Consider the following 22015-nt stretch of genomic DNA (forward strand, 5'->3'; position numbering starts at 1 on the left):
CATCACAGGCTCAAACTGTCATTCAGGGTTATAAAAATCTCACCTCCATTCCGAGTTTACTAAGAGCTGCAATGATTTCCTCCTGTCACAATAGCATAGTTATGAGATTTGTCTGAATGTCATATTTTGGTTCCCCCTCAGGACTGTGGTTTTATATCTATAAAGTGGGATTTTGTAGAATGGCACTTCCAGCTGACCTGTTTATTCATCCCCATTTGTTGGTAGGGAGATTAGATGATGTTTGTGAGAACATGTGTTACCTGATGTTGCGTGTCACCCCAAATTTTCTAGTGCGTTTTCCCCATCACTTTTTGTATCACGAAAAGTCCAGCCTTATATTATGCAGGTTTGTAGGCAAGACCTCTCTGCAGACTATAATTGCATGACCATAGATTGCTGATATGTGATTGAGTCCCACCCTAAAATGTGACAGTCTGAAAGCATTTTAAGAAGAGGCAATGGTCAGACTTTGGCTGCGTATACACATTAGCAGCTTCAAACTTCTTTTCTTCAATTCAAAGCTGGCTTGGAGGTAGGAAACACATCCACATGAAGCATTTCATTAAACAGTTTTAAAACAGGATACAGGATAGATGTGGATTGTGGTTAATGTCATGTGTACATCGCTCCCCAAATCAGCAGTGGGAGCACATTGGATGCAGAGCAAACATGAGTGTGTACACAGCCTTTGTTAAGTTAAAGGCACTAGCTGGGACTGATAAGTATCTCTTTGCAGGAGTAAATAATACAGCAATTACTAACTGGAGATGCTAACAGAAGGCATGCCTCCTCTGCCCCTCCCCTGACTAGGGGTGATGTCATTATAAGAAAACAACAGACCAGGAGCTGGTATTGTCTTGAACCTAGGCTGGCCTGAATCCAAAGCTATGGCTTTGAAGGATGCCCTAGAAATAGTAAGAATGTTGTGGCCCACAGGCACCACAGTTCTTGTCTACCACAGTTCTGGTAGACTTAATATAAAAACAAATATAAAATTTCAGGTGATAAGGTCTGATGTCAAGAGGTTGGGGGAGGGCGTCAAGAGCAAAAAAGTTTAGTAACAGGCCAAGGTCTCTCTCACATATATACAGCAGTCAAGTTTGCAGCAAGGAAGCGGTCAAGAAGCTGGAGTAAGGAAATTGTTTTAGCAACTTTCTTCTCCTTTCCTGTGAAAAAAGGCTTGTTGATCACAGTGGGACTTCCTTTGGGGGGAAACATGCATAGGGTTAGGCCAGCCTTTCCAGAACAAAGACCCACTGCTTCAGATAACTTCTGCAGCTGCTGCGTGAGAATTATATTATAATAAATTCAACTCCTGATGAAGGGCACTGTTTATTTGCCTATTCTCTCTCCCCGTGAACTACCACCCATTTATCATACCTTCAGCCTTTTGTTCTTTTGTTGTTGTCAGTGTTCCAAACATTGTTAAGCCTTCTTGTCTCTTGACAATGTGCAAAGGTCGCATTCAGTGCTATTCATAGTAGACACACTGAAGTTAAGGGATATGACTTTGAACGGGTCTTCGTTGAATGGATGCAGCCCTTGTGTGAACAGTGCAGAAAACTGGTCTAGCGTTCAATTCATTATGAAAAAAATTAGGGGGGGGATGTGTTTAAGGATTGGGCTTAACAGGCTCCCGTACAGTCAAGGGACACCCCTGCCCCAGCTTGCGCCAGAGCACATATCCTCTCCCCCCAACTCTTGTCACACTTTGTGCTCCAGCCAGAGATTGGTTAGTTGCCATAGCAACCTCTGCACGACATCCAAAGGACAGCTCTAAGAACCATCAGGGTCTACTTAGGCAAATTCCAAGTCAGTGAATATAATTTTATAGACTCACATAAACACATCAGGTCTACTTAGAGAAATCCCAAGTCGGTGAATATTATACGCACGTACATTTTATATATATATATGCATGCATTTCAAAGACTTCCTACGTCTTTTGCAACACAGACACACACACCCCAACCTATTGCATCACCGCACAGAAATCCTAGCAATGCTTTGCAGAACAGAAAAGATACAGTCGGCTGGAGTAGGCGGTAAGGAAAAGACCACTCGGTTTCAGAGAGAGAAAGGGGGGCGTTTCGTAAAGGAGCAGAAGGTGGGAGGGAAAGGGCAGCCCCCCCGCCTCCTCGTGACAAAGGGACCAATAGAGTCGCGCCAGACGTAGGCTGAGCTTTTCTTTTTCTTCCTTTCTTCTCCGCCAGGCAGCGAAGGGGTTAAAAGCAGGATCTGCTCTGACTGATCATTTTCAGCGAGACTGTGCGAGCAGGACCGCATGAGCAACTGCAGCAGCAGCAGCAGCAACCGGCTACATCAGCAGCAAACCTTTTCCTTTCTCTTTCCTTTGGACTTTTACCAATCGGCTCCTGGGAGCGGATCCGAGCAGCCGCTCTGAATGAGAGGGTCGTCTCCTTGGCGTTCTTTTCAAGTATCTTAAGCCTATATCGGTGAGGGGGAGCATTATCGGTTTAACTATTAAATTTAAATATATATAAAATATTATTCGTCCGGATCCCATCTTTGCATTTGCCCACCATCCCTGGAATCGTGAGAGAGGAGTCTTCCCCCCACCCCGCGCCCCACTCTTCATAAAGAAGTTTTTCCTCAACAGAAATGGCAACGAAAATCGACAAAGAGGCGTGCAGAGAAGCGTACAATCTCGTGAGGGACGACGGCACGGATGTCAACTGGTAAGGCGCAGCGCTAGACTTGGGGTGAAAATAATAATGACGGTTAAAGACCAGTGCAAATATAACAGAGAGACAAAAGAAAGGTATCTTGGGGGCGGGGGGGGGCGAGCGATCTCTTTAAGCTTTAAAACCCAGCAGTACCACACCCCTTGGCTTAAAGACTGAAGCAGACGCCCGTGGACTTCAGCCTTGCTCCATGTGCCCATATCCTTGACCGGTGGATATAATCACTGGCAAAAAGCAGGCAGTTATGATGAGGTTAGCATTAGGCCGCTTATACACTGATGGGGAAGATTGGAAGTTGGGAATCACATTACTCATCCCCCCCCCTGTCCAGTGTGTGGTCCATTATGTGTGTGTGTGTGTGTAGGAATTTTTTTCCATAGAGTCAAAATGCAAATACCTCCCCCATATATTTTACGATGCTCTTTCCTCCCCACACTTCTCTAAGGGTGACGTTTAAGTACGAAGGATCCACCATTGTCCCAGGGCACCATGGAGCCGATTATGAGGAGTTCATCAGGCAATGCACAGGTAAGAAGAGGGGAGATGTACTGTACTTTCTTCCGAAGATGACCTCATAGGGTTGGGGGTGGGGAAAGGAATACAAAAGGCTGAATGAGAGGTGAGCTGTGGATTGCAAATGGTTTTTACATCCCCCCAATGTCTCATTCCTTCAAGATAGTTTGAATGTCTGGCTTTTTACATGATCTCACCCTGGATGTCTAAGCAGCCCAGTGGAATGATCTCATTCAGCTAATCCCTCTTTTGTTTCACCCTTGGCTTAAGTTGGGGAGGGGATTCCTCCCCCCCTCCAAGAACAATTTCTTCCTTTCTTCAGGAAATGTTCTCCTTTTCATTGCTGGAGTGTAAATGGCATCTTTTTCTTGTGGGGGGCATCTTAAAAGATAATGCAATTAAAGTGTAAAGCAAATGGAGTTTTGTTTTAACCCCCCCCAACTTCAAACAAATGATGGCAGCTTTCATGGCTTTTTTCCCATTGGGGACCCCCTCTACCTCTCTTTTTGGTCTTTTTAAAGTTATAAACTTTCATCCAAGAACCAGCAATCTTTTGGGGATGAAAAGGCAATGCAGAATCCAAAGTTTGTTGTATTAATTAATTCAGCAATCCACCCATTTTATTTATTTATTTGATTTTTTTAAAAAAAACCTGATCACCCCCCCCCTCCCACAGGGGAGAGAGAGAGAGAGAGAGAGAGAGTCAGAGTCTCTCAGAATCTTATGAATCACAGTGATGTCAGGCTTACAATCTAAGAAGACATGCCATAAAAGAAAAATGAGTTGGGAAGGAGAAGAAAATAAGCTTTGTTACAAGAGGCTGGTGGGCTTTTTTGTTTTGGGCTGTTGTTTTTTTACAGGAGGTTATACTTTCTTACATCCCTTGTGTGCTTATGGAGCAGCTCCCTCTGTTAAAAACACCATCAAAGTCCTAAGCACACATTCCCTCTCTTTGTGCATCTGTGCATACATGGAGCTCTGTGTGAATATTTTGTGGCAGTGGTGGGTTCTGGAGCAAGAGAAAGCTCTGAAAATGAAATACACTGCAACTTTTTAAAATAAAAATTATTTCATACATTTATACCCCAACTTCCTGTTACCACGCCTCCATGTAAGCTTATAAAACCAGCATATTGCTGCAGTGCTAAGGAGCAGAGCCGACTAGGTACAATGGAACTTCCTTCTGAGTAAACATGCATAGGGTTGAACTACAGTATTTACAAAATAAACAAGAAACTATTTATAAAAGAAATAAGGAACTGTTTATAAAAGAAATAAAATAGTTTATTTATAAAATAATTATAATATCATTTCTTTAATTAAAAAAACAAAAAACCTAAAATCTATCCAGCTACACAATCCAGCAAAAGAAATGGCAGAAGCAACGGGATAGCAATTAGGGTAACACAATTATCTATAAGATGCTCAAGAAAACCAGTGGATTGTTCACGCTTCTGCTTGTCCTGTGTCTAGAACCTGAGAAGTTTTCTGCTTGTACCACTGCTTTCCTCCAGGAAAACCGCTCTTTATTGCTGAATCTGAGCAAACGTCAATCCGCTGAAAACCCCATTGACATTTCCTCCAATTCAGCAGTGAAGAGCGGGTTTTCCTGGAGGAAAGCGCTGGGACAAGCGGAAGTGTGGACAAGCCCTTTGTCAATTTTGAGTTGGCATATAAAAGATAGATCGGTCAATGCTAAATGAATATTTCTGGGCAGCTATTGCATGACCAGGGCACCACATGGAAAAGGCCCTGTCCCTGCTCTTCAGCAGATGCACCTGTATTAATATTAGTGTTATTAATGTGGTTTATTTAATTACTCCAGGGTACCTAGAGTGTATAGAAGAGAAGGTTGCCCTTCAGATACCATTTACAGTTAGCTGGAATGTTGGGCCCACAAGATCTTAAGGAAGTGATTCAGACAAGTTGCTTTGGATGCATTTCAGAAAGACTTGTGTCTTAAAATACAGCTGGATGCAGTTTTAGAGTGTCAGTTGCACTTCTATGAACTTTTGGGTCACCTGCTTCCAGGGGGTTTTTTATATATAAATGCGGCTGTGAAACGGAGGGCCTCACAGCTTTCTGGGCAACCTTCTAAGGGCCACATGCCAGGGGTGGGCGGGGCCAGAAGCAAATGTGAGCACATCAACCAATGGAAATTGTACAGTAGGCTGGTTTCTAGGCACATGCAACACACCCCTCTTTCTCCCCCATCCTGGTAAGCAAGAAACATCATCAGAGTTCAAGGACACATTCCACCATGCAGAAGCCATTGGGCTGTGAGGGGTGTGGCCTGGGGGCATTTCTGAGGACCAGGGAAAGAGGCCTGGTGGGGCGCATTCAGCCCTGCAATATTGGCTAGATACCAAGACACCAGGACCTCTAAAATGGAAAGAAAGAATAACTTCTTGCTTTGCAGAGGAAAGTGAAATTAGAACAGACAATCCAGAGGATTCCTTATCTAGATAGAGCCCTATGCGAGTGTTCATGTGTGGCTCAGAGTGCTGGGGAGAGAGCAGGTGTGTGCCTGCTAGTTCTGCTCCCCACCTGCTCTTCCAGTCATCCTACACAACTTGGAGGGCAGCGAGCTGAAACAGGGAACAGCCTGTACTTGCAGAGGCTCCCCCTACTCATTTTATAAGACTGGGGTTCAAAAATGTGCAGGGAGACACCATGAGTGACAGGAGGCTTCTCCACTGCAGCCGCCCTCCAACTTGTGAAGGACAACGCGGGTGGAGCCAGAACATTTGTGAACACCAGAATAGGGATTTTGTATCAGTCACACATCAATCTGCAAGGAGGAGTGAGCTGTTTTATTTGAGTCACACACACACACACACGTAAGGATCACTGAGTCACAGCATCTTTGATTTGGCTGGGAGAAAACTGATTTGGATTTGCAGGTTGGGCAACAGAGCTGATGTGGTCTTGGGAGCCACATGGCTCAACTGTGTGCTTCCTTCTGCAGTATCAGAATACCTACTTAGCCTACATCTTTGTAGGAAGATGGAGTTGTATACGATGCTTGTACTCAGAGCAGACCCACTGAAATTCATGGGCATGAGACTTAATGTAGGGCACTTCCAGACTGTGACTTTTTCAGGTGGGATAGTCAATCACATAGGTGATTTGGGTGGTGTTGCAGAAGAAACCTGCTTCCTTTTTTGTACTGGAAAGTGGAATGCAATATTGTCTAACCTCCCTGCACACAAATCAGAATGCATATTCAATAAACAGGTTGTCTGGAAGTGACCTGAAGTCCATCAGTTTCAGTGGGTCCACTCTGAGTTAATACTTAGTTGGAATACAACCCATTATTGCAAAAGAGATGTTCACTCTCCAGTGTTCTCTCTTTTCCAAAGTCTGCACAGAACTTCATATTGCTTGCAGAAGGGGGGAACACTTGCACCATGAAGCAAACTTGCCCACAAAATTATCCCAACCTCCAAGTATTGCATCTTGAGCCTGAACAATTTCCTTATTAACTTCCTCTGTTTATTTGCAGAGCTGTGCATTGTGTTTGGCTCTGTTTTTTTCTCCATCTGGGAGGCAGTCAGTGGTTTCTGCTTGTCTTTAGATTTAGAATAACAAAGCAGAAGCAGAATGGCTCAGCAGGAAAGCAGAAAAGATGTGTGTGGCTTTCTCAGAGAATGAATGACTTTGTATGAATCTTTTGAGGAATGGCTTCATGTGCATCTGTTTATTCAGGCAGGTGGTTGGGTTTCCCCCTCCTTTCCCCAGCCAATAACCTTTGGAGGGGGTGTCACCTCCTTCTTATGGGGCATCAGTTCACATGAACAGAGAGAAACAGCACAACCTTGCAAGGAGAATTTGCCTCCCAAATGCTGTGTGCTTGCTGTGAGGAAATGTTTTCATTCCAAGGGCCTCATTTAGTTCTAGGTAACCTGCCGTGGGCCACATGCTGGTGGTGGGTGGAGCAAGTGGCAAAGTGGATAGAGCAGGGGCCAGCAAACTTTTTCAGCAGGGGCCCGGTCCACTGTCCCTCAGACCTTGTGGAGGGCCGGACAATATTTTGAAGAAAAAAATCAACACATTCCTATGCCCCACAAATAACCCAGAGATGCATTTTAAATAAAACGACGCATTCTACTCAAGTAAAAACACACTTATTCCTGTACCATCCCAGACTGACAGGGCAATTGGGCCAGATCCAGCCCCTGAGCCTTAGTTTGCCTACCCATGGCGTAGAGTAACAAATGCCAATTTTGCCGTGGTGCAGGAGGGTAGTTTCAACACACACTCAAACATGCATGAGGAGAGAGCGAGGAAGTTCCTCATGGCACAGCCAAAAATCATTGGATACTGTCCTGCACCTACTTTACTGTTTCTTTCTTTGGGGGGAATTGCTGTGGTGGTCAAAGTAGGCCCCCAAACTGAAAGTTAGGCCCTCCTGGGTCAGGTCATTAGGTATAGCATGTGCTACAATGAAAAATCATAGACTCATAGGATTGCAGAGTTGGAAGGGACCCTAAGGGACATCTATTCCAAACCCCACAATGCAGGAAGTACAGCTGAAGAATCCCTGAAAGATGGTCATCCAACCTCTGTTTAAAAACCTCCGGTGAAGGAGTGTCCACCCTCTTCTGAGGTAGCCCAGTCCACTGTCAAACAGCTCTTCCTGCCCACTTTCTAATCTTCAGTTAGGATTTCCTTTCTTGTACTTTGAATCCATTGGTTCAGGTCCTACCTTCTGGAGCAGCAGAAAACAAGCTTGCTCCATGTGACAGCCCTTTAGATATTTGAAGATGGCTCTCACATTCTCCTTCTCTGAGCATGTTACATCCATGCCTCTCAGATGCACAGCAGCTGTCTTTCTGGTGGCTTTCAGATGGCTTCCCTCCCCCTCCTCCCCCGAAAAAAAGGAAATGGCTAGAATGTGTTTGAAGCTAATGTGCAGTCAACCCCATCCTGTTTCAAGAACTCCTCTTGCAGGGCCTGGATGGCTCTCTGTGGGCTCCTTGAGCTTTAACTAAGGATTTAATTCAATGCTTTTGAGCCTGCTCCCTTTGGTCCATGAGGGATGGCATACCTCCAGCGGCAGCATTAATAATGGGCGTCTGTGAGCCATCAATCCACTTTGAAACTAGGGAAGGGTGCATTTCAGAAACGTCTGCGATAACCTTCAGTGCCTTTCCATCATCCACTTTTTGTAAAAATAAAACTTTAATGCACTTATAATTGAGGTTAAAAATGAGGTCACTAAGTGGGAAAAGATCTGATTTTATAGGGCACATTTAAAAAAAGAAAAGAAAAGAAAGGACAGGGATTAGCCATCACTTGACATCTCCAGATTCAAGCTGTATTCTTATAGAAGGCATATTTTTTGGGCAACTTTACTGAGCTATAGCAGCTTGTTATGGCTCTGTGTTGGAGTGGGAGGTTGGCCTGGCTGCAAGGCTCATTTGATTAAAAGCTTTTCAAATGACTGAAAAAATGCATTCATTTTTTTAAAAAAGTTATCTTGCCACATCTTCCCTCACCTACCTGGGAGTGAGACTCATTGCAATGGATCCAGATTAACTCAGTTGACCTTAAGTGAGCTCATTGATTTCAGCAGGCACTAAGTCATGTATTACTTAATACTAGGACTTAGAGACGTTCAATGAAGGTGAATGTTAGAAGATTCAAGACAGACAAAAGAAAATACTTCTTCATACAGTGCATAGTTATGGCATTTGCTCCTATTGGATGTTATGATGGCTATCGAATTGGATGGCTTTAAAAGGAGATTGAACAACCTCCTGGAGGATAAGGCTATCAATGGCTATTAGTCATGATTACTGTGTAGTGCCTGCACTATCAAAAGTATTATGTTCTGAATACCTGTTCTATACTGGGAAGTGTGGATGGGAGAGAGTGATAGGCACTTATGTCCTAATCATAGGCTTCCCACGGGGCATCTGGTTGGCCGCTGTAAGAACAGAGTGCTGAACGAGATGGGCTATTGGTCTGATCTAGCAGGGCTCTTCTTATGTTCCTAACTTGTCCCATTGAGTTCAAAGGGAACTAAATGTTTTAACTCGATGGGGCATTGGAAGAAGCGTCCCATACAGAAGTTTGCTTGTTAATTATTTCGTTTCTGTACTGCTCTTCAAAAAAGAAAAAAGAAAAGTGAAGTAGTTCACAAATAATAGCATAAAATAGATAATAGGTAAAGGTAAAGGTACCCCTGCCCGTACGGGCCAGTCGTGTCCGACTCTAGGGTTGCGTGCTCATCTCGCTCTAGAGGCCGGGAGCCGGTGCCGTCCGAAGACACTTCTGGGTCACATGGCCAGCGTGACGAAGCTGCAGCTGGTGAGCCAGCACCAGCGCAGCACACGGAAACGCCGTTTACCTTCCCACTGTAAAGCGGTCCCTATTTATCTACTTGCACTTCGGGGTGCTTTCGAACTGCTAGGTTGGCAGGAGCTGGGACCGAACGACGGGAGCTCACCCCGCCGCAGGGATTCGAACCGCCGACCATACGATCGGCAAGTCCTAGGCACTGAGGTTTTACCCACAGCGCCACCCACGTCCCTTAAATAGATAATACACACAACTAAAACCAGCCTAGCTGAGAGTAATAATAATAATAGAAGAAGAAGAAGAAGAGTTTGGATTTGATATCCCGCTTTATCACTACCCGAAGGAGTCTCAAAGCGGCTAACATTCTCCTTTCCCTTCCTCCCTCACAACAAACACTCTGTGAGGTGAGTGAGGCTGAGCATAGGCGCCGACTCCATGGGGCTTGAGGGGGCTTAAGCCCCCTCAAAAAAAATTTTGGGGGGCTCAGCCCCCCCAATAATCTCGGGCACCGCCGCCGTCCCCCGCCTCCTCCCCACCTGCTCCCTCGCCAGCCAGCCAGCCGCGCGCCCTAGCCGGAGAGCCCCGGCCGTCCCCCGCGAGAACAGGGGAATCCCCGGGGGCGGGGGCTCCTGCCTCTAGCCCCAGGTTTCCCGCATATCAGCTGTTCCGGAGCTGATAAATAGGCAGCAGCACGCTCTCCCCTATTCGCTCACGAGGGGGCGGCGCCACTTTATTTGCATATTCATGAGCTTATTTGCATATTCATGAGCTTATTTACATTTCACGAGCTTTCCCGGGCCCCCCCAATATTTTTTATAAGTCCGCGTCCCTGAGGCTGAGAGACTTCAAAGAAGTGTGACTAGCCCAAGGCCACCCAGCAGCTGCATGTGGAGGAGCAGGGAAGCGAACCCGGTTCACCAGATTACGAGCCCAGTGCTCTTAACCACTATACCACACTGGCTCAAAGAACACCAAGATATATTGCTTTTTGTAGACCATTCAATCAGTTAGTGGTCTTCGTGACCTCCTTAGGTACTGGATAGCTCAGCTGGCTAGTGAGTGGTGCTGATAATGCCAAGGTTGCAGGTTCGATCCCCGTATGGGACAGCTACAGATTCCTGCATTGTAGGGGGTTGGATTAGATGACCCTCAGGGTCCCTTCCAACTCTGCAATTCTATGATTCTATGATTTCTGCCACAGCAGCACAGTGACCCAAAGCCCTGAGTGAAGAGCAAGAGCTGCACCTCCAGCAATACATTGTCACAAAGAGGGTGCCACAACCCAAAAAGCCTTCACTTGGGCCACCGCCCTTGGGCACTGCCCAGGGCTGTGACCACAAAGAGGGCTCCCTCCACAGAACTGAAATGGTGGACTGGCAAGTACTGGGAGAGGTGCTGGTCTATCAGTTAGTTGGGCCAAACCATTTAGGGGATATTCAGCTGCTGCCAGCCAAGTGGGCCAGTTCAGCAGAAGGTCAGGGATGTTGTTAGGGTGTGGCATGTGGGCCCTGAAACTCCTGGCACTTCTCCCTTCTTTTTATTTTTATTTTTAAAAAAGCTTTGCTTACAGGACCACTTCTGAAAGTCAATCTAAACTTAGTCTCTGTATGTATAAAAGAACCTGCGCAAATTGCATGCAAATTCGTGCCATGGTCCTGTGCCCTCGGCTCTTCTAAGGGCCTAGGGGTGCCCTTGATGCTGCTCAAGAAGCCCAGCAGACCTCAATCACTCCAAAATAACTAGCTAAGATCTTTGGCTGTGTGGCTTCATGAGGATCCTCTCCCACTCCTAAGGTCTGCAGCAGAAAGCTTTTGGCAGGAGGAAAATATGCAAGGGTTAATGGTTTACCCTTCGGTTTCTAATCTTCTCCCAACTTCTGCTTCTACTGCCAGCCTCTCTTTTTCATGTTTATTTTAAAGGGTAAGCCTGTAAGAAAGAAAGAAGGAAGAAGAAGAAGAAGCAAGATGAACCCTCCTTATGGCAATGATTGTGGTTGCGTTTCTCATTGACAGGCTGTTCCTGTCTGCCTGCAAATCATTTCCCACCTCCACCCCCTCCTTTTCTCTCTGCCTTTGCAAAATGCACCTCCCTAGGCTGTCAGGCAGATGCCATTTCACTTGTTCCTCTGCTTCCCCAGTGGCCATCTGGAATTGGGTTTTGATTCTTCGTAAAATGCAAAATCTCTAATTGCAAGGCCTTCTTCTCAGAGACATTGTTGTTTCCACGAACACGCAAACGTAAAGACACGCACGCGCACGCTTTATTTAAAACATTTATTTCTTTGTAAGATTTCTTAACTTGCCTTTTCACTACGAGGTCCCAGGGCAGGCTGCAACAGTTTAATCTTATGCCTGTAAAAACAAGTACAGCCCTTCCAAGCAATAGTACAGGATGATACCATATCAGAGGTGTGCAGCTATTTTGTGTTTTTACTAGGACCTACCCTCCACCAAGCAGAGGCAGTGTAAAATAGAGGCTGGTGTGGATGGGAGGTGCATACACTTACAATGAACCATCAATATACTTCTGAACTACCTCTCAGTCCTTTCACACAAAAAGTCCACTCCTGGTTTTCCTCCAACCTTTCTTTTAGCAGTTTGATTTATTAGTACAGTATTAGTTATTGCTTTTGTTAACCTTTTAGAGTGAGAAATGCTTGCCTGGTCTTCTGTAAATCACCAGGCTGGCAATCTTAGCTACTCTTACTTGGCAGTAAGCCCCATTTAACATAGTGGCACGTACTTCCAAGTAAACCACCTTAAGACAGCACTATATTTGCACTAGAACAGGGGTAGCCCATCTGATGTTCTCCAGATGTTGGGCTCCAACTTGTACCAGGCAGCATAACCAGTGTTCAGGGATTATGGAAACTGTAGTCCAGAGGGTACCACATTGGCTACATATGCATTAGAATATTTCAGGTTTATTGGAATAAATTGTGATTCTGGGTGGTTGAGAATTGACCTGCCCACTCAGGAAACCAGTTTGGTGGAGAAGAAAAAGCCACCCTCTGATAAGTGAACAATGAACTTTGGAAGAGCTGATTAAGTTGTGTGTCTTTTAAGTGTGAATTGCAAAGCAGCTCCAAAGAGTCTGCTTAGATTTCACTAGTCTGCAATCCTCAATACATCTGCTAGGGACTAAGTAAGCCTCATTGGATGCAGTGGGACTTACTTCTGAGTAGACACATTGCCCTGTAAGTCTCCTGGTCACATCACCACCCTACATTTAAAGTGCATGGCTTCCTTGAAAGAATCCTGCGAACTATAGTTTGTTAAGTGAATTGTAGCTCTGTGAGGGGTGTGTGGATGTGAACGCCTGCTCATTAGTAGCCAAAGAGCTTTTTGTTGATGAGTCTTAGGGTTGTTCCACACACACCAAACATTTAAAGCACAACCAACGCCTTGCAGGTTTGTTGTGTGAGAATTGTTTTTTTAAAAAAACTTCTAAAAGGAATCTTGGGGGAGGGAGTGTCTTCTATGGCTGCAGTCACACAGCAGGACTCCCCCATTTTCACAATGTTTCTCTAATTCGAGCTCCCCCAAATTCCAGAAACACAGAAGCGTATCATGCTAGTTTAATGCTCATTTCTGTGTTGTTGGTTCCCAGATAAAATCTGTGTGCAAAGAACACATAAATGAGTGCTAAACTTGTGCTATATTTTGCTATGTTGCTAGATGTGCCCATTATGTTCACATTTTGAAAAGTGAATACTGCTGTGGGAAGGCAGCCTGCATTGAGTCCATTCATCCTGGCATTATCTGTCAGACTTCCCATTTTTTGTTTATTTTGGACCTCAGCAATGTATTTTCAGCTACCTGGTAAGGAAAGTGGCTTACCTCCCCTCACCCCGCCTGCTTTTTATTTTTTGCATGATGACAGTGGCATTTCCTCTTTCAAAGGGAAGTTGCTTTCTTACAAAAATACTTTGTTGCAAGCATTGCAGAAATGCCAGCCAACTGTGGAAGAGTGAATTAAATTCCTTTAAGGGCTGGTGGGGAGGAGGCTGGCACAGGGTGTTTGGGGCAGGTTGGAGGGGGGGGAGAGGCTTCCATTACGAATTTAGGGTGAGTTTAAGAAGAAGGTTGAGACTGCAGTCCTGCCCCATTGAAACCAATGGAACTTACTGCTAAGTAGACCTGCATAAGATGGCCCTGAGAGGTGGTAGCAGGGGCTGCAGCATCCTTCAAATATGTGAAGTGTGTCTGTGCATATTATGTTTCTGCAAGAGCCTGTTGCACAAACCTTTGGTTTTCTAACCTTCTGGGAAAGGGGTGGGGAATCTTTTTCACCCCGAGGGCCACATTCCCTTGTGGGAAGCTTTCCGGGGGCCACATGTTGCTGGTGGGTGTGGCTAGAGGAAAAAAGATGTGGCTCTTTGTAGGCTACACTGCACACAAGTGCACAACTGCATCGTGCATTGAAAGCACATTCAATGCACATTGCTCCCCCCGACCCAAAGAATCCTGGGGACTCTTAATTTCCCTCTCAGAGCTACAGTTCCACTTGTGACACATCATGCCGTCTTTAGCATATGCACCGCCGGGGTGGAAAGATCCGTCCAGTGCCCCCAAATTTAGTTTAGCTCCCAAATTAACTTTATTATGCTTATGTCATGTGTAGTAGAGACCTAAGTACTAAGTAGTTAGTCAAAGAAAATTCTGACAATTAGTGAAAATAAACATTATTTTTTTAACGATTTCTCTAAACGAATTTGAACTGTAAGTGATGAAATTAAAACGCGCCATTGTGAATGACAAGTGCTGCCGCTGGCACGGTGCTGGCACATCTTTGGTCAATGAGCGCACGAAGTCAAAAGTCCTTTAGTGAAACATTAGATATACATTTTGTTAATACCTAGGTATATATGTATTTTGTTTTTCTGGCTCAATCAAAATTATTTATTATTTCATAACATTTAGATAGTAAAGAGCTTAGGTGGCTTCAGCGGTGGGCGTCTGGCATCCCCCCCCCCCAGAATTCGGTGCCCGGGTGCCTTGAACCCCAAGCAAAGACGGCCCTGACATCATGGCTCTGTGTTCAGATGGTGTCAGAGCCAGAAAACGGATCCTCCAAAGACGAGCTTAGCACTTTGATAGATTCATATAGCAATAAGCAATCCTGAAGGAAGGGTTGGGGAATCTGCGGCCTGTTGGACTCCAGCTCCCATCATCCCAGGCTGTTGGCCATGTTGGCTGGGCTCATGGGAGTTGGAGTCTGACATCTGGAGGGCCACAGGTCCCCCCCCCCCATCTTCCTTAAGGTATCCTAGGTCCAGGCTCGTTGCGTTTGCAAGCTGTTTGGTTACACATTCTTCAGCTAGCCTTATTTTACCCCACCAGCTTTGTAACCTTTCTTTCATTTTTTCTCCCCATCCAGATGACATTCGGTTGTTTGGCTTCGTCCGATTCACCACTGGCGATGCCATGAGCAAGAGAGTCAAGTTTGCCCTGATCACATGGATTGGTGAGAGTGTCAGTGGTTTGCAGAGAGCCAAAACTGGGACAGACAAGACTTTGGTTAAAGAAGTAGTACAGGCAAGTTTAACTATTACTAATATTAGTCGTTGTATTGTTGTGTTTCTATACCGTAAACTACCCTGTGACCCTTGGATGAAGGGGGCGGTATATAAATTTAACAAATAATAAAAATAAAAATAGTAGTAGTAGTATCCCTACTCGTGTGCCTTTCACAACAGCCTGTATTTACATATGTGTAAGAGGATACGTTTGCATGAACATCCTCATTCATGATCTACATATTAGCCTTGATGTTCCCCCTCCACTTGGTAATGGGCCTCCTGGATCTCCCGGTCCTGGAAGTATATCCATTTCCCCTTTCTCCTGTCTCCATGCTTTGTGGGGAGCATTTGGCTTGACAGTCAAATTGAGGAGGCTAGAGCTATACTGGCAACTCGGAGTATCTTGCCTTTGACAGTGTTGAATTTTACATCTCCTTGGCATTCTCCTTTAGTCTCCAAAATTTATTTAAGTTACTTTATCTGCTGCTACTTACCATGGCTTGGTAATGTGCATAATGGCATACCATGGTTTAGCATTGTCACAGGCATGCATACTTCTCTCCTTTCCCCCTTCTCTGCCAGGTCCATGAGAAGGAGATCAAGTGCTGCTGCTTCTGTTTTGGATTAACCACAGTTTAATGTGACGACCGGACCCTAAACTGTGGCTAATCTTAGCTACAGTTAGTGAAAACAATCCAGCCTCACAAACTGTGGTTGGCTTGCTTCCACTAACCACATTTAATACTTCTCCCAGTTCATATATCATGATAAGCTTGTGACCACACCAGAGGAGGAAGAAAGGTGCAGACCTGCTGTAACACTTCGAACATTGCTAAACCATGGGTCGTGAATGTGGTGACGTCAAGATGTTGTGGACTATAACTCCCATCAGCCTCAGACAGAGATGATGGGATTTGAAGTCAATTACATCTGAAGGATAATTTGTTGGCTAAACCATGGCTTGGTGTTACAAGTGAACACAGCTTGTTTTATTGTATTTTATTGTCTTATGTCATTTTATTGTGTGTTGTTGTTGTATGTATTTTTTGGATGCATTTTTTCCCAGGATGCAATTTTTAAAAGATAAATTCAGATTTCAAAAGACAGATCTCCTTACTATACATTTAACATGACTGCCCACAATTCCATCTTTCCTGGATTGTTCTGGGCAAACCAGTGAGTGTCACTTGGCCAACCTTGTGCTGTCATATGAACACAGGAAGCTGTCTTACACGGAGTCAAGCCATTGGTCGATCTAACTCAGTGTTGTCTACACTGCCTGGCAGCGGCTCTCCCAGGTCTCAGGCAGGAGTCTTTCTCCCAGTCCTGGGAGAACTTCCATCAACCCTAGCCGGCGTGCCCAGTGGTCAGGGATAATGGGAGCCATAGTCCTGAACATTCGGAGGGTGCCAGGTTGGCTGTGTCCCTGCAGCCAACCAAAGGTCCATCTGATCTGAAGTTAAATCCGGTGCCTCTGAGTAAATTGCAAGGTAACCAGGCTTCCCTCTTTCTTTACCACTGAGTCATGGCCCTTTAATTCCAGAAGACTGGAAACACCCCAGATAATTTTATCTGACTGTGTGCAGGCTCCAGGGGCTGTACTTTCAGTCCAAACTAATTAACAAGCAAGCAGCTTTTAATAGTTAACTAGGATATAGGAACGGCCTCCTGTTTGACGTTGGACGGAAACAGGAAAACAGTGGTGTGTGTGCCTAATCCTTTCCTGATGGGAGTTCATCCTCCCACGGAATCAGCTGCAGTTGCTAATAAGCACAAGACAACTTGTCATTATTTCTTTTAAACACATCAGGGGCAACTTTCAGCCAAAGCTTCCAATATTTTGGAAATAACAGTATATGTTTGTAAACTGCCCTTGTGATCCAAGGGTGATCCAAGGGAGGTAAAGAAACTTAATATATATATATTTCCAAAAAACAGCAGCAGCATTAAATACCCCAACCATTTAAAAGAAAGTAAAATCAAGTGTAACAATAAAGCAACAATATGACTAAAGTGAAACCAGCTGCAAAACAGCAAACTGTAGCAATAAAACAAGAAACCACCATAATATCTGTTAAAAGTCGGGAGCGATAAACATGTAAGGGGAAGGGCTGTAGCTCAGTGGTTAGAGCACCTGCTTTTCATGCAAAAGGGCTGGGAGAAACCCTCCTCCCATCTGAAACCATGGAGAGCTGCTGTCAGTCAGTGTTGGCAGTATCAGGCAGATACTATGTTCCTATTCTTGAGATAGTGCTGAAAAGATCTCAAGAGACAGTGCTGTTTGAGGATCCCTGTAAAGAACATTCTACAGCCAGGGCACTACCACTGATAAGGCCCTGTCTCCATTTGCCACTCAACTACTTATGGGACCAGCAGTAAAAACATAATGTGATATCTTAAGGGTCCTTCAGCAGCTTCAGTCAAAAAGATGCAGAGTGCCCAAGAACTTGTATTTATTTATTTGGAATAGTCAAAGCATACCATCCCTATGGAAATCTGCCTAGAGAAGGAATGGGGAAACCTCTTTTAGCCCAAAGGGCAGCCTTCCAGGAGGTTATTGTTAGTGGTGGATGAGGCCAGAAGAAAAGTAGGCATAGTAATCATCTGGCCAGCAGATGATATTCCAGCCATGCAAAAGCCACAGGTTTCGACACACTTGATGCCACCCACTTTTGCTACTGGTGATGCCACCAGAGCTTGTTTTACATAGCTGTTGTTTCGACGGAATGAAGGAGACAAAGGAAGTCCAGCGAAGCTGTGCTTGTATACAAGGGACAAACCCTGTTCTAATTCAGAATGTGGCATTTGCACATGTTCTTAATAGCCCCCCCCCAAAAAAAAAAACCCCCCAAGACTTCCAGATTAAGGAACCGTGGCGTCCCTTAGCAATTCTGATTCATTGCAGCAGTCAATGGATCAAATGAGAACTTCGGACGGAACATTTGCTGTCGGCTTCTTCACCTCATTACACAGTCTTTGCCTGCTGCTGCTGTTGTCTTTGTGAAGCGATTCAGGTTGTTGCTGCGTCCCGGCCTCCTGGCCTAAAATAAATGGTCGTGCTTGTTTGTGGTGCCCATATGCTCTGGAACAAACACAAAGGCGGCAATTCATTCCTGGGGCACAGCCGAGGTCAGGATGGGAGGACAGAGAGGTGGGGGCAGAGAGGCGAGCTGAGAGGCTCTTGTCCTCAGAATGTGTGTCTCATGCCTGGAATTTAAGAGGAGCTAGAAACAATGTCTGTGCATCAAACAGAGGGGAAGGATTTCACCAGAAGCTGTGAGCGATGGTCTAGGACAGGGGTCTGCAGCCCGCGGCTCCGGAGCCGCACGTGGCTCTTTTACACCTTTGCTGCGGCTCCGGGGCGGATACTAGCGAGGGGAGGAGGCGCATTGTGCGCCCCGACACTCCTCACTGGGGCGGGCGCTGTACTGGCTGTGATGTCGCATGGGGGCGGTGCGTGCGTTAGTCACGCACCGTCCCGATGTCACCTTCCCACCCGCTGTCAGATCGGAGGGCAGTGGCGCGCATGCTTTAAATGTCGCAATGGTTTTGCAGCTCCCAGTTGTTGTTTTTCTTCGGAAACGGGTCCAAGTGGCTCTTTTTGTCTTAAAGGTTGCAGACCCCTGGTCTAGGAAAACTGACATGACCACCCTGCCTCTGGTGTCCTAGTAGCTTCTGATGCTCCAATGAACATGAGAATGGAGCCCTGCTGGATCCAATCAAGTGCCCCAACTAGTCCCACATGCTGCTTCCCATGGTAGCCAACCAGAAGTCTCTGGCAGGGCTTGTAGGCAAGAAACCACATGACATGCAACAAGGTCAGCAAGAGGCAAGGGCCATAGCTCAATGGTACAGCATCTGCTTTGCATGCAGAAGGTCCCAGGTTCAATCCCTGGCGCCTCCAGGTAGGGCAGGGAGACATCCCTGTCTGAAACCCTGGAGAGTCACTGCTACTCAGTGTAGACAAGTGTCCTAAGTCCTGTGAGCACATTGTGGTGGTTGGGGGTCCAGATGAGGAAGAGTGGGAGGAGATCAATGTTTTAACCAGGCACTGAAAAACAACATACCTGAAATATTGTACAACTGCTTAAGAGATTTTTTAAAAAATAATTCTAAGCAGTTTATTTATAAGAAAATAAGTAATAAATACTAGGATACAGATTTAACTGGCTCCAGGAACTCATCAGGCCACATCAGCCAGGGAAGGGCATTTTTCAGCCATTGTGCCGCTACAGAGAATGCTCCCAGTATCAGAGTTGCAGTCCAGCAACATTATAGGAAAATAGGAAGCTGCCTTATACCAGATCAGACCATTGGTTCATGTGGCTCAGTATGGTCTACACTGACTGGCAGCAGCTCTCCAGGGTTTCAGGCAAGGGACACTCCGAGCTCTACCTGGAGATGGCAGGGATTGGACCTGGGACCTTTTGCTTGCAATGCACATTCCTTCCCACTGAGTTAAGGATAGGAGTGGGGACCCTTACCCCAATCTCAGGCACAGAACGATTCCTATCACTGAAACGCTTGCACCACCTCCCTCAATGAGCCTCATGCTTTGCTTTTGTCTCTTGCAGAATTTTGCCAAAGAGTTTGTGATCAGTGACCACAAGGAGCTGGATGAGGATTATATCAAAAGCGAGCTGAAGAAAGCTGGGGGTGCCAATTACGATGCACAGGCAGAGTAATTGGGGGGGGGGGAATGCACTGTGCCTCTCACAGCCACCTGCCTGCATCCAGAAGAGGAGGGAGGGGGGAAAAGCACAATGTATCTTCAAAATCAACACCGGGAGGTGAGCGGAGGCCAAGTGGGAGGACCAGCCTCCTTCGTCTTCTGCACCTTCAGAGACCCTTCCTGCCTCCCAAAGTGGACATTGATTTTTCATTCCATCCAGTGAAACATCTCCTTCATACATGATCTCTCCTTTTTACATTATTGGGTGTTTTGTTTTTTTTAAAAAAGAAATTATTATTATTATTATTGCTTATCTTTTGCTTTTAACAAATGCTACATGGGTACTGGGCTCCATAACACATTGGCTCTGAGACTTTCTTGACAACAGAGCATGTTGACATGTTCCAATCTCAATATTTTGGCAGATCTGTTGTTGCTCTGGGAAGCCTGCAGTTGCAGCATAGGGGGGAAATGTGCATTTTTAGTGAATTCGCACTCGACCTTCCAACTCCCGGACAGAAGTGTTCCCAGGAGCAGTGCATGCAGTTAGTTAGGCACAGTCTGATCATATGCACACTTACGCGGAAGTAAATCTCATTGTGCTCAGTGGGACTTGCAGTGCAATTCTAGAATTGTCTGCTCAGAAGTAAGTCCCAGTGTGTACAGTGGGGCTTACTCTTTGGAAAGTAGAATTGTAGAGTTGGAAGGAACCCTGAGGATCATCTAGTCCAATCCCCTGCAATGCAGGAATATGCAGCTGTCCCATACAGGGATCAAACTTGCAACCTTGCCATTATCAGCACAAAAACCTAAGCAGGAAAGTAGATATAGGCAGCAATTCTAAGCAAACATTATGGGGAGTAAGCTCTAGTGAAATCAGCGAGACTTCCGTTCGGGTGAATAAAATTGCAGCCTTTACTGTCCTATATGGAACATATTCTACTGAGTTCAGTGGGTTTTACTCCCAAGCAAGTTTGCAAACGATTGCAACCTTACAGCACAAACCTAAACATGTTTATTCAAAAGTAACTTCCTCTGAATTCAAGACAACTTATTCCTAGGCCCGTGTGTATAGGACCTCAGCTTTAGGCAGCAATCCTATGCACACTTAATTTACCTGGAAGAAAGCCCCACGACACAGCGGGACTTACCTTGGGATAAACAAGCATAGGCGTGTGCTATTAGCAAGTTAGGAGGTTGGTGTTTTTTTGTTTTTAAAGTACATTTTGTTCCCCAAGTCTGAGATCAACTCAAGCCAATGCCAGTCAAAATCACATGTTGAATCGAAATATCCAGAAGTGTTGAGTTCTAGTCATGAGAAAACATAAATCTATATTTCAGTTTTTAAAGGAACAAGAAGAAATATAATTTGCCTTAACAAAATTGCTTGGCTCTGTGCTATATATGGGTTCTCCCTCTCTTTTAAACAAAGTGCTTTGTTTTTTTTGGATTTTTTTTTAAAGGTTTGCTATAATAGCAGTAAACAAGGAAGAAGTAAAATATCTCCTCTTTTGATTGTACTGTTTTGTATGTGTGTGTGTGTTAATTATGCATTTGCATTTTGGATACTGTTGCATATAAGACAAAATATGCAATGGCAGTGGCAACATTTGTTTGAAGGTGCCATTATGTTTAAGTGTTGCAAGCCACCCCAATCTCTGAGTGGTGCAAGATTCCAGGGGGTTCCAGGGTTTGTGTTTTCTTTGGAATGGGGGACAGCTCAGAGTGTGGTGTCTTTATGATATATGGTTTATTTACACATTTATACAACCTGGGAGTAAATACTAATGAATTCAATGGAAACATTTCCAAACCTATTACAGTCTCTTGCAGCAAAAAACAACAAAGCACCTTGTGGCACCTGGAAGATGAAGAAATTTACATTTACGTTTGTTAGTCTTTTAGGTGCCACAAGTTTGGTTGAATTCAATAGGACTCACTTCCAAGTAGACATGCATAGGATGGTTTTTATCAGGAATAGGGAATCATTTTCCACCTGAGAGCCACATTTCCTGCGAGGCAACTTTCTGAGGGATGCTTGCAGTGGTGAGTAGGACCAGCAGCAAAAGTGGGTGGCAAAACAAAGGTAAATTTTAACTTTGTATAGTCAACTGGTTTCTGCACACCCTCAACCCTGCCTTCCATTTAGACAAGCAAGAGTTCAGGGTCTCATACAAGCCAGGCAAAAACTTGGGGGACCAAGCAGAGCCAGTGTGGGGCAAGGGTGTGTGGCCTGGGAAGAGGTCTGAGAGCCCAGTCAAGAAGCCAGGTGGGTCAGATTCAGGCAAACAAACCATG

At 45.2% G+C, this 22015-nt stretch overlaps 1 protein-coding gene across 1 annotated transcript; it reads left to right on the plus strand.

Moving 5' to 3' along the window:
- The first annotated feature begins 1938 nt into the window (after positions 1-1938).
- On the plus strand, positions 1939-21237 carry COTL1 (coactosin like F-actin binding protein 1). The gene is made up of 6 exons (XM_082233324.1): positions 1939-2045; positions 2214-2456; positions 2621-2699; positions 3151-3233; positions 14904-15061; positions 19620-21237. Exons 3-6 carry the CDS (start codon positions 2623-2625, stop codon positions 19728-19730), a joined length of 429 nt encoding a protein of 142 aa, XP_082089450.1. The 5' UTR covers positions 1939-2045; positions 2214-2456; positions 2621-2622; the 3' UTR covers positions 19731-21237.
- Positions 21238-22015: the final 778 nt, after the last annotated feature.

The sequence above is a fragment of the Podarcis vaucheri genome (assembly GCF_965113315.1).
Source record: "Podarcis vaucheri genome assembly, chromosome: 7".
In the NCBI taxonomy this organism is placed as follows: Eukaryota; Metazoa; Chordata; class Lepidosauria; order Squamata; family Lacertidae; genus Podarcis; species Podarcis vaucheri.

Coding starts and splice junctions, on each gene's coding strand:
- COTL1 (XM_082233324.1), top strand. CDS start 2,623: ATGGCAACGAAAATCGACAAAGAGGCGTGCAGAGAAGCGTACAATCTC. Junction 3,234..14,903: donor GTTCATCAGGCAATGCACAG/GTAAGAAGAGGG, acceptor CTCCCCATCCAG/ATGACATTCGGTTGTTTGGC. Junction 15,062..19,619: donor TGGTTAAAGAAGTAGTACAG/GCAAGTTTAACT, acceptor TGTCTCTTGCAG/AATTTTGCCAAAGAGTTTGT.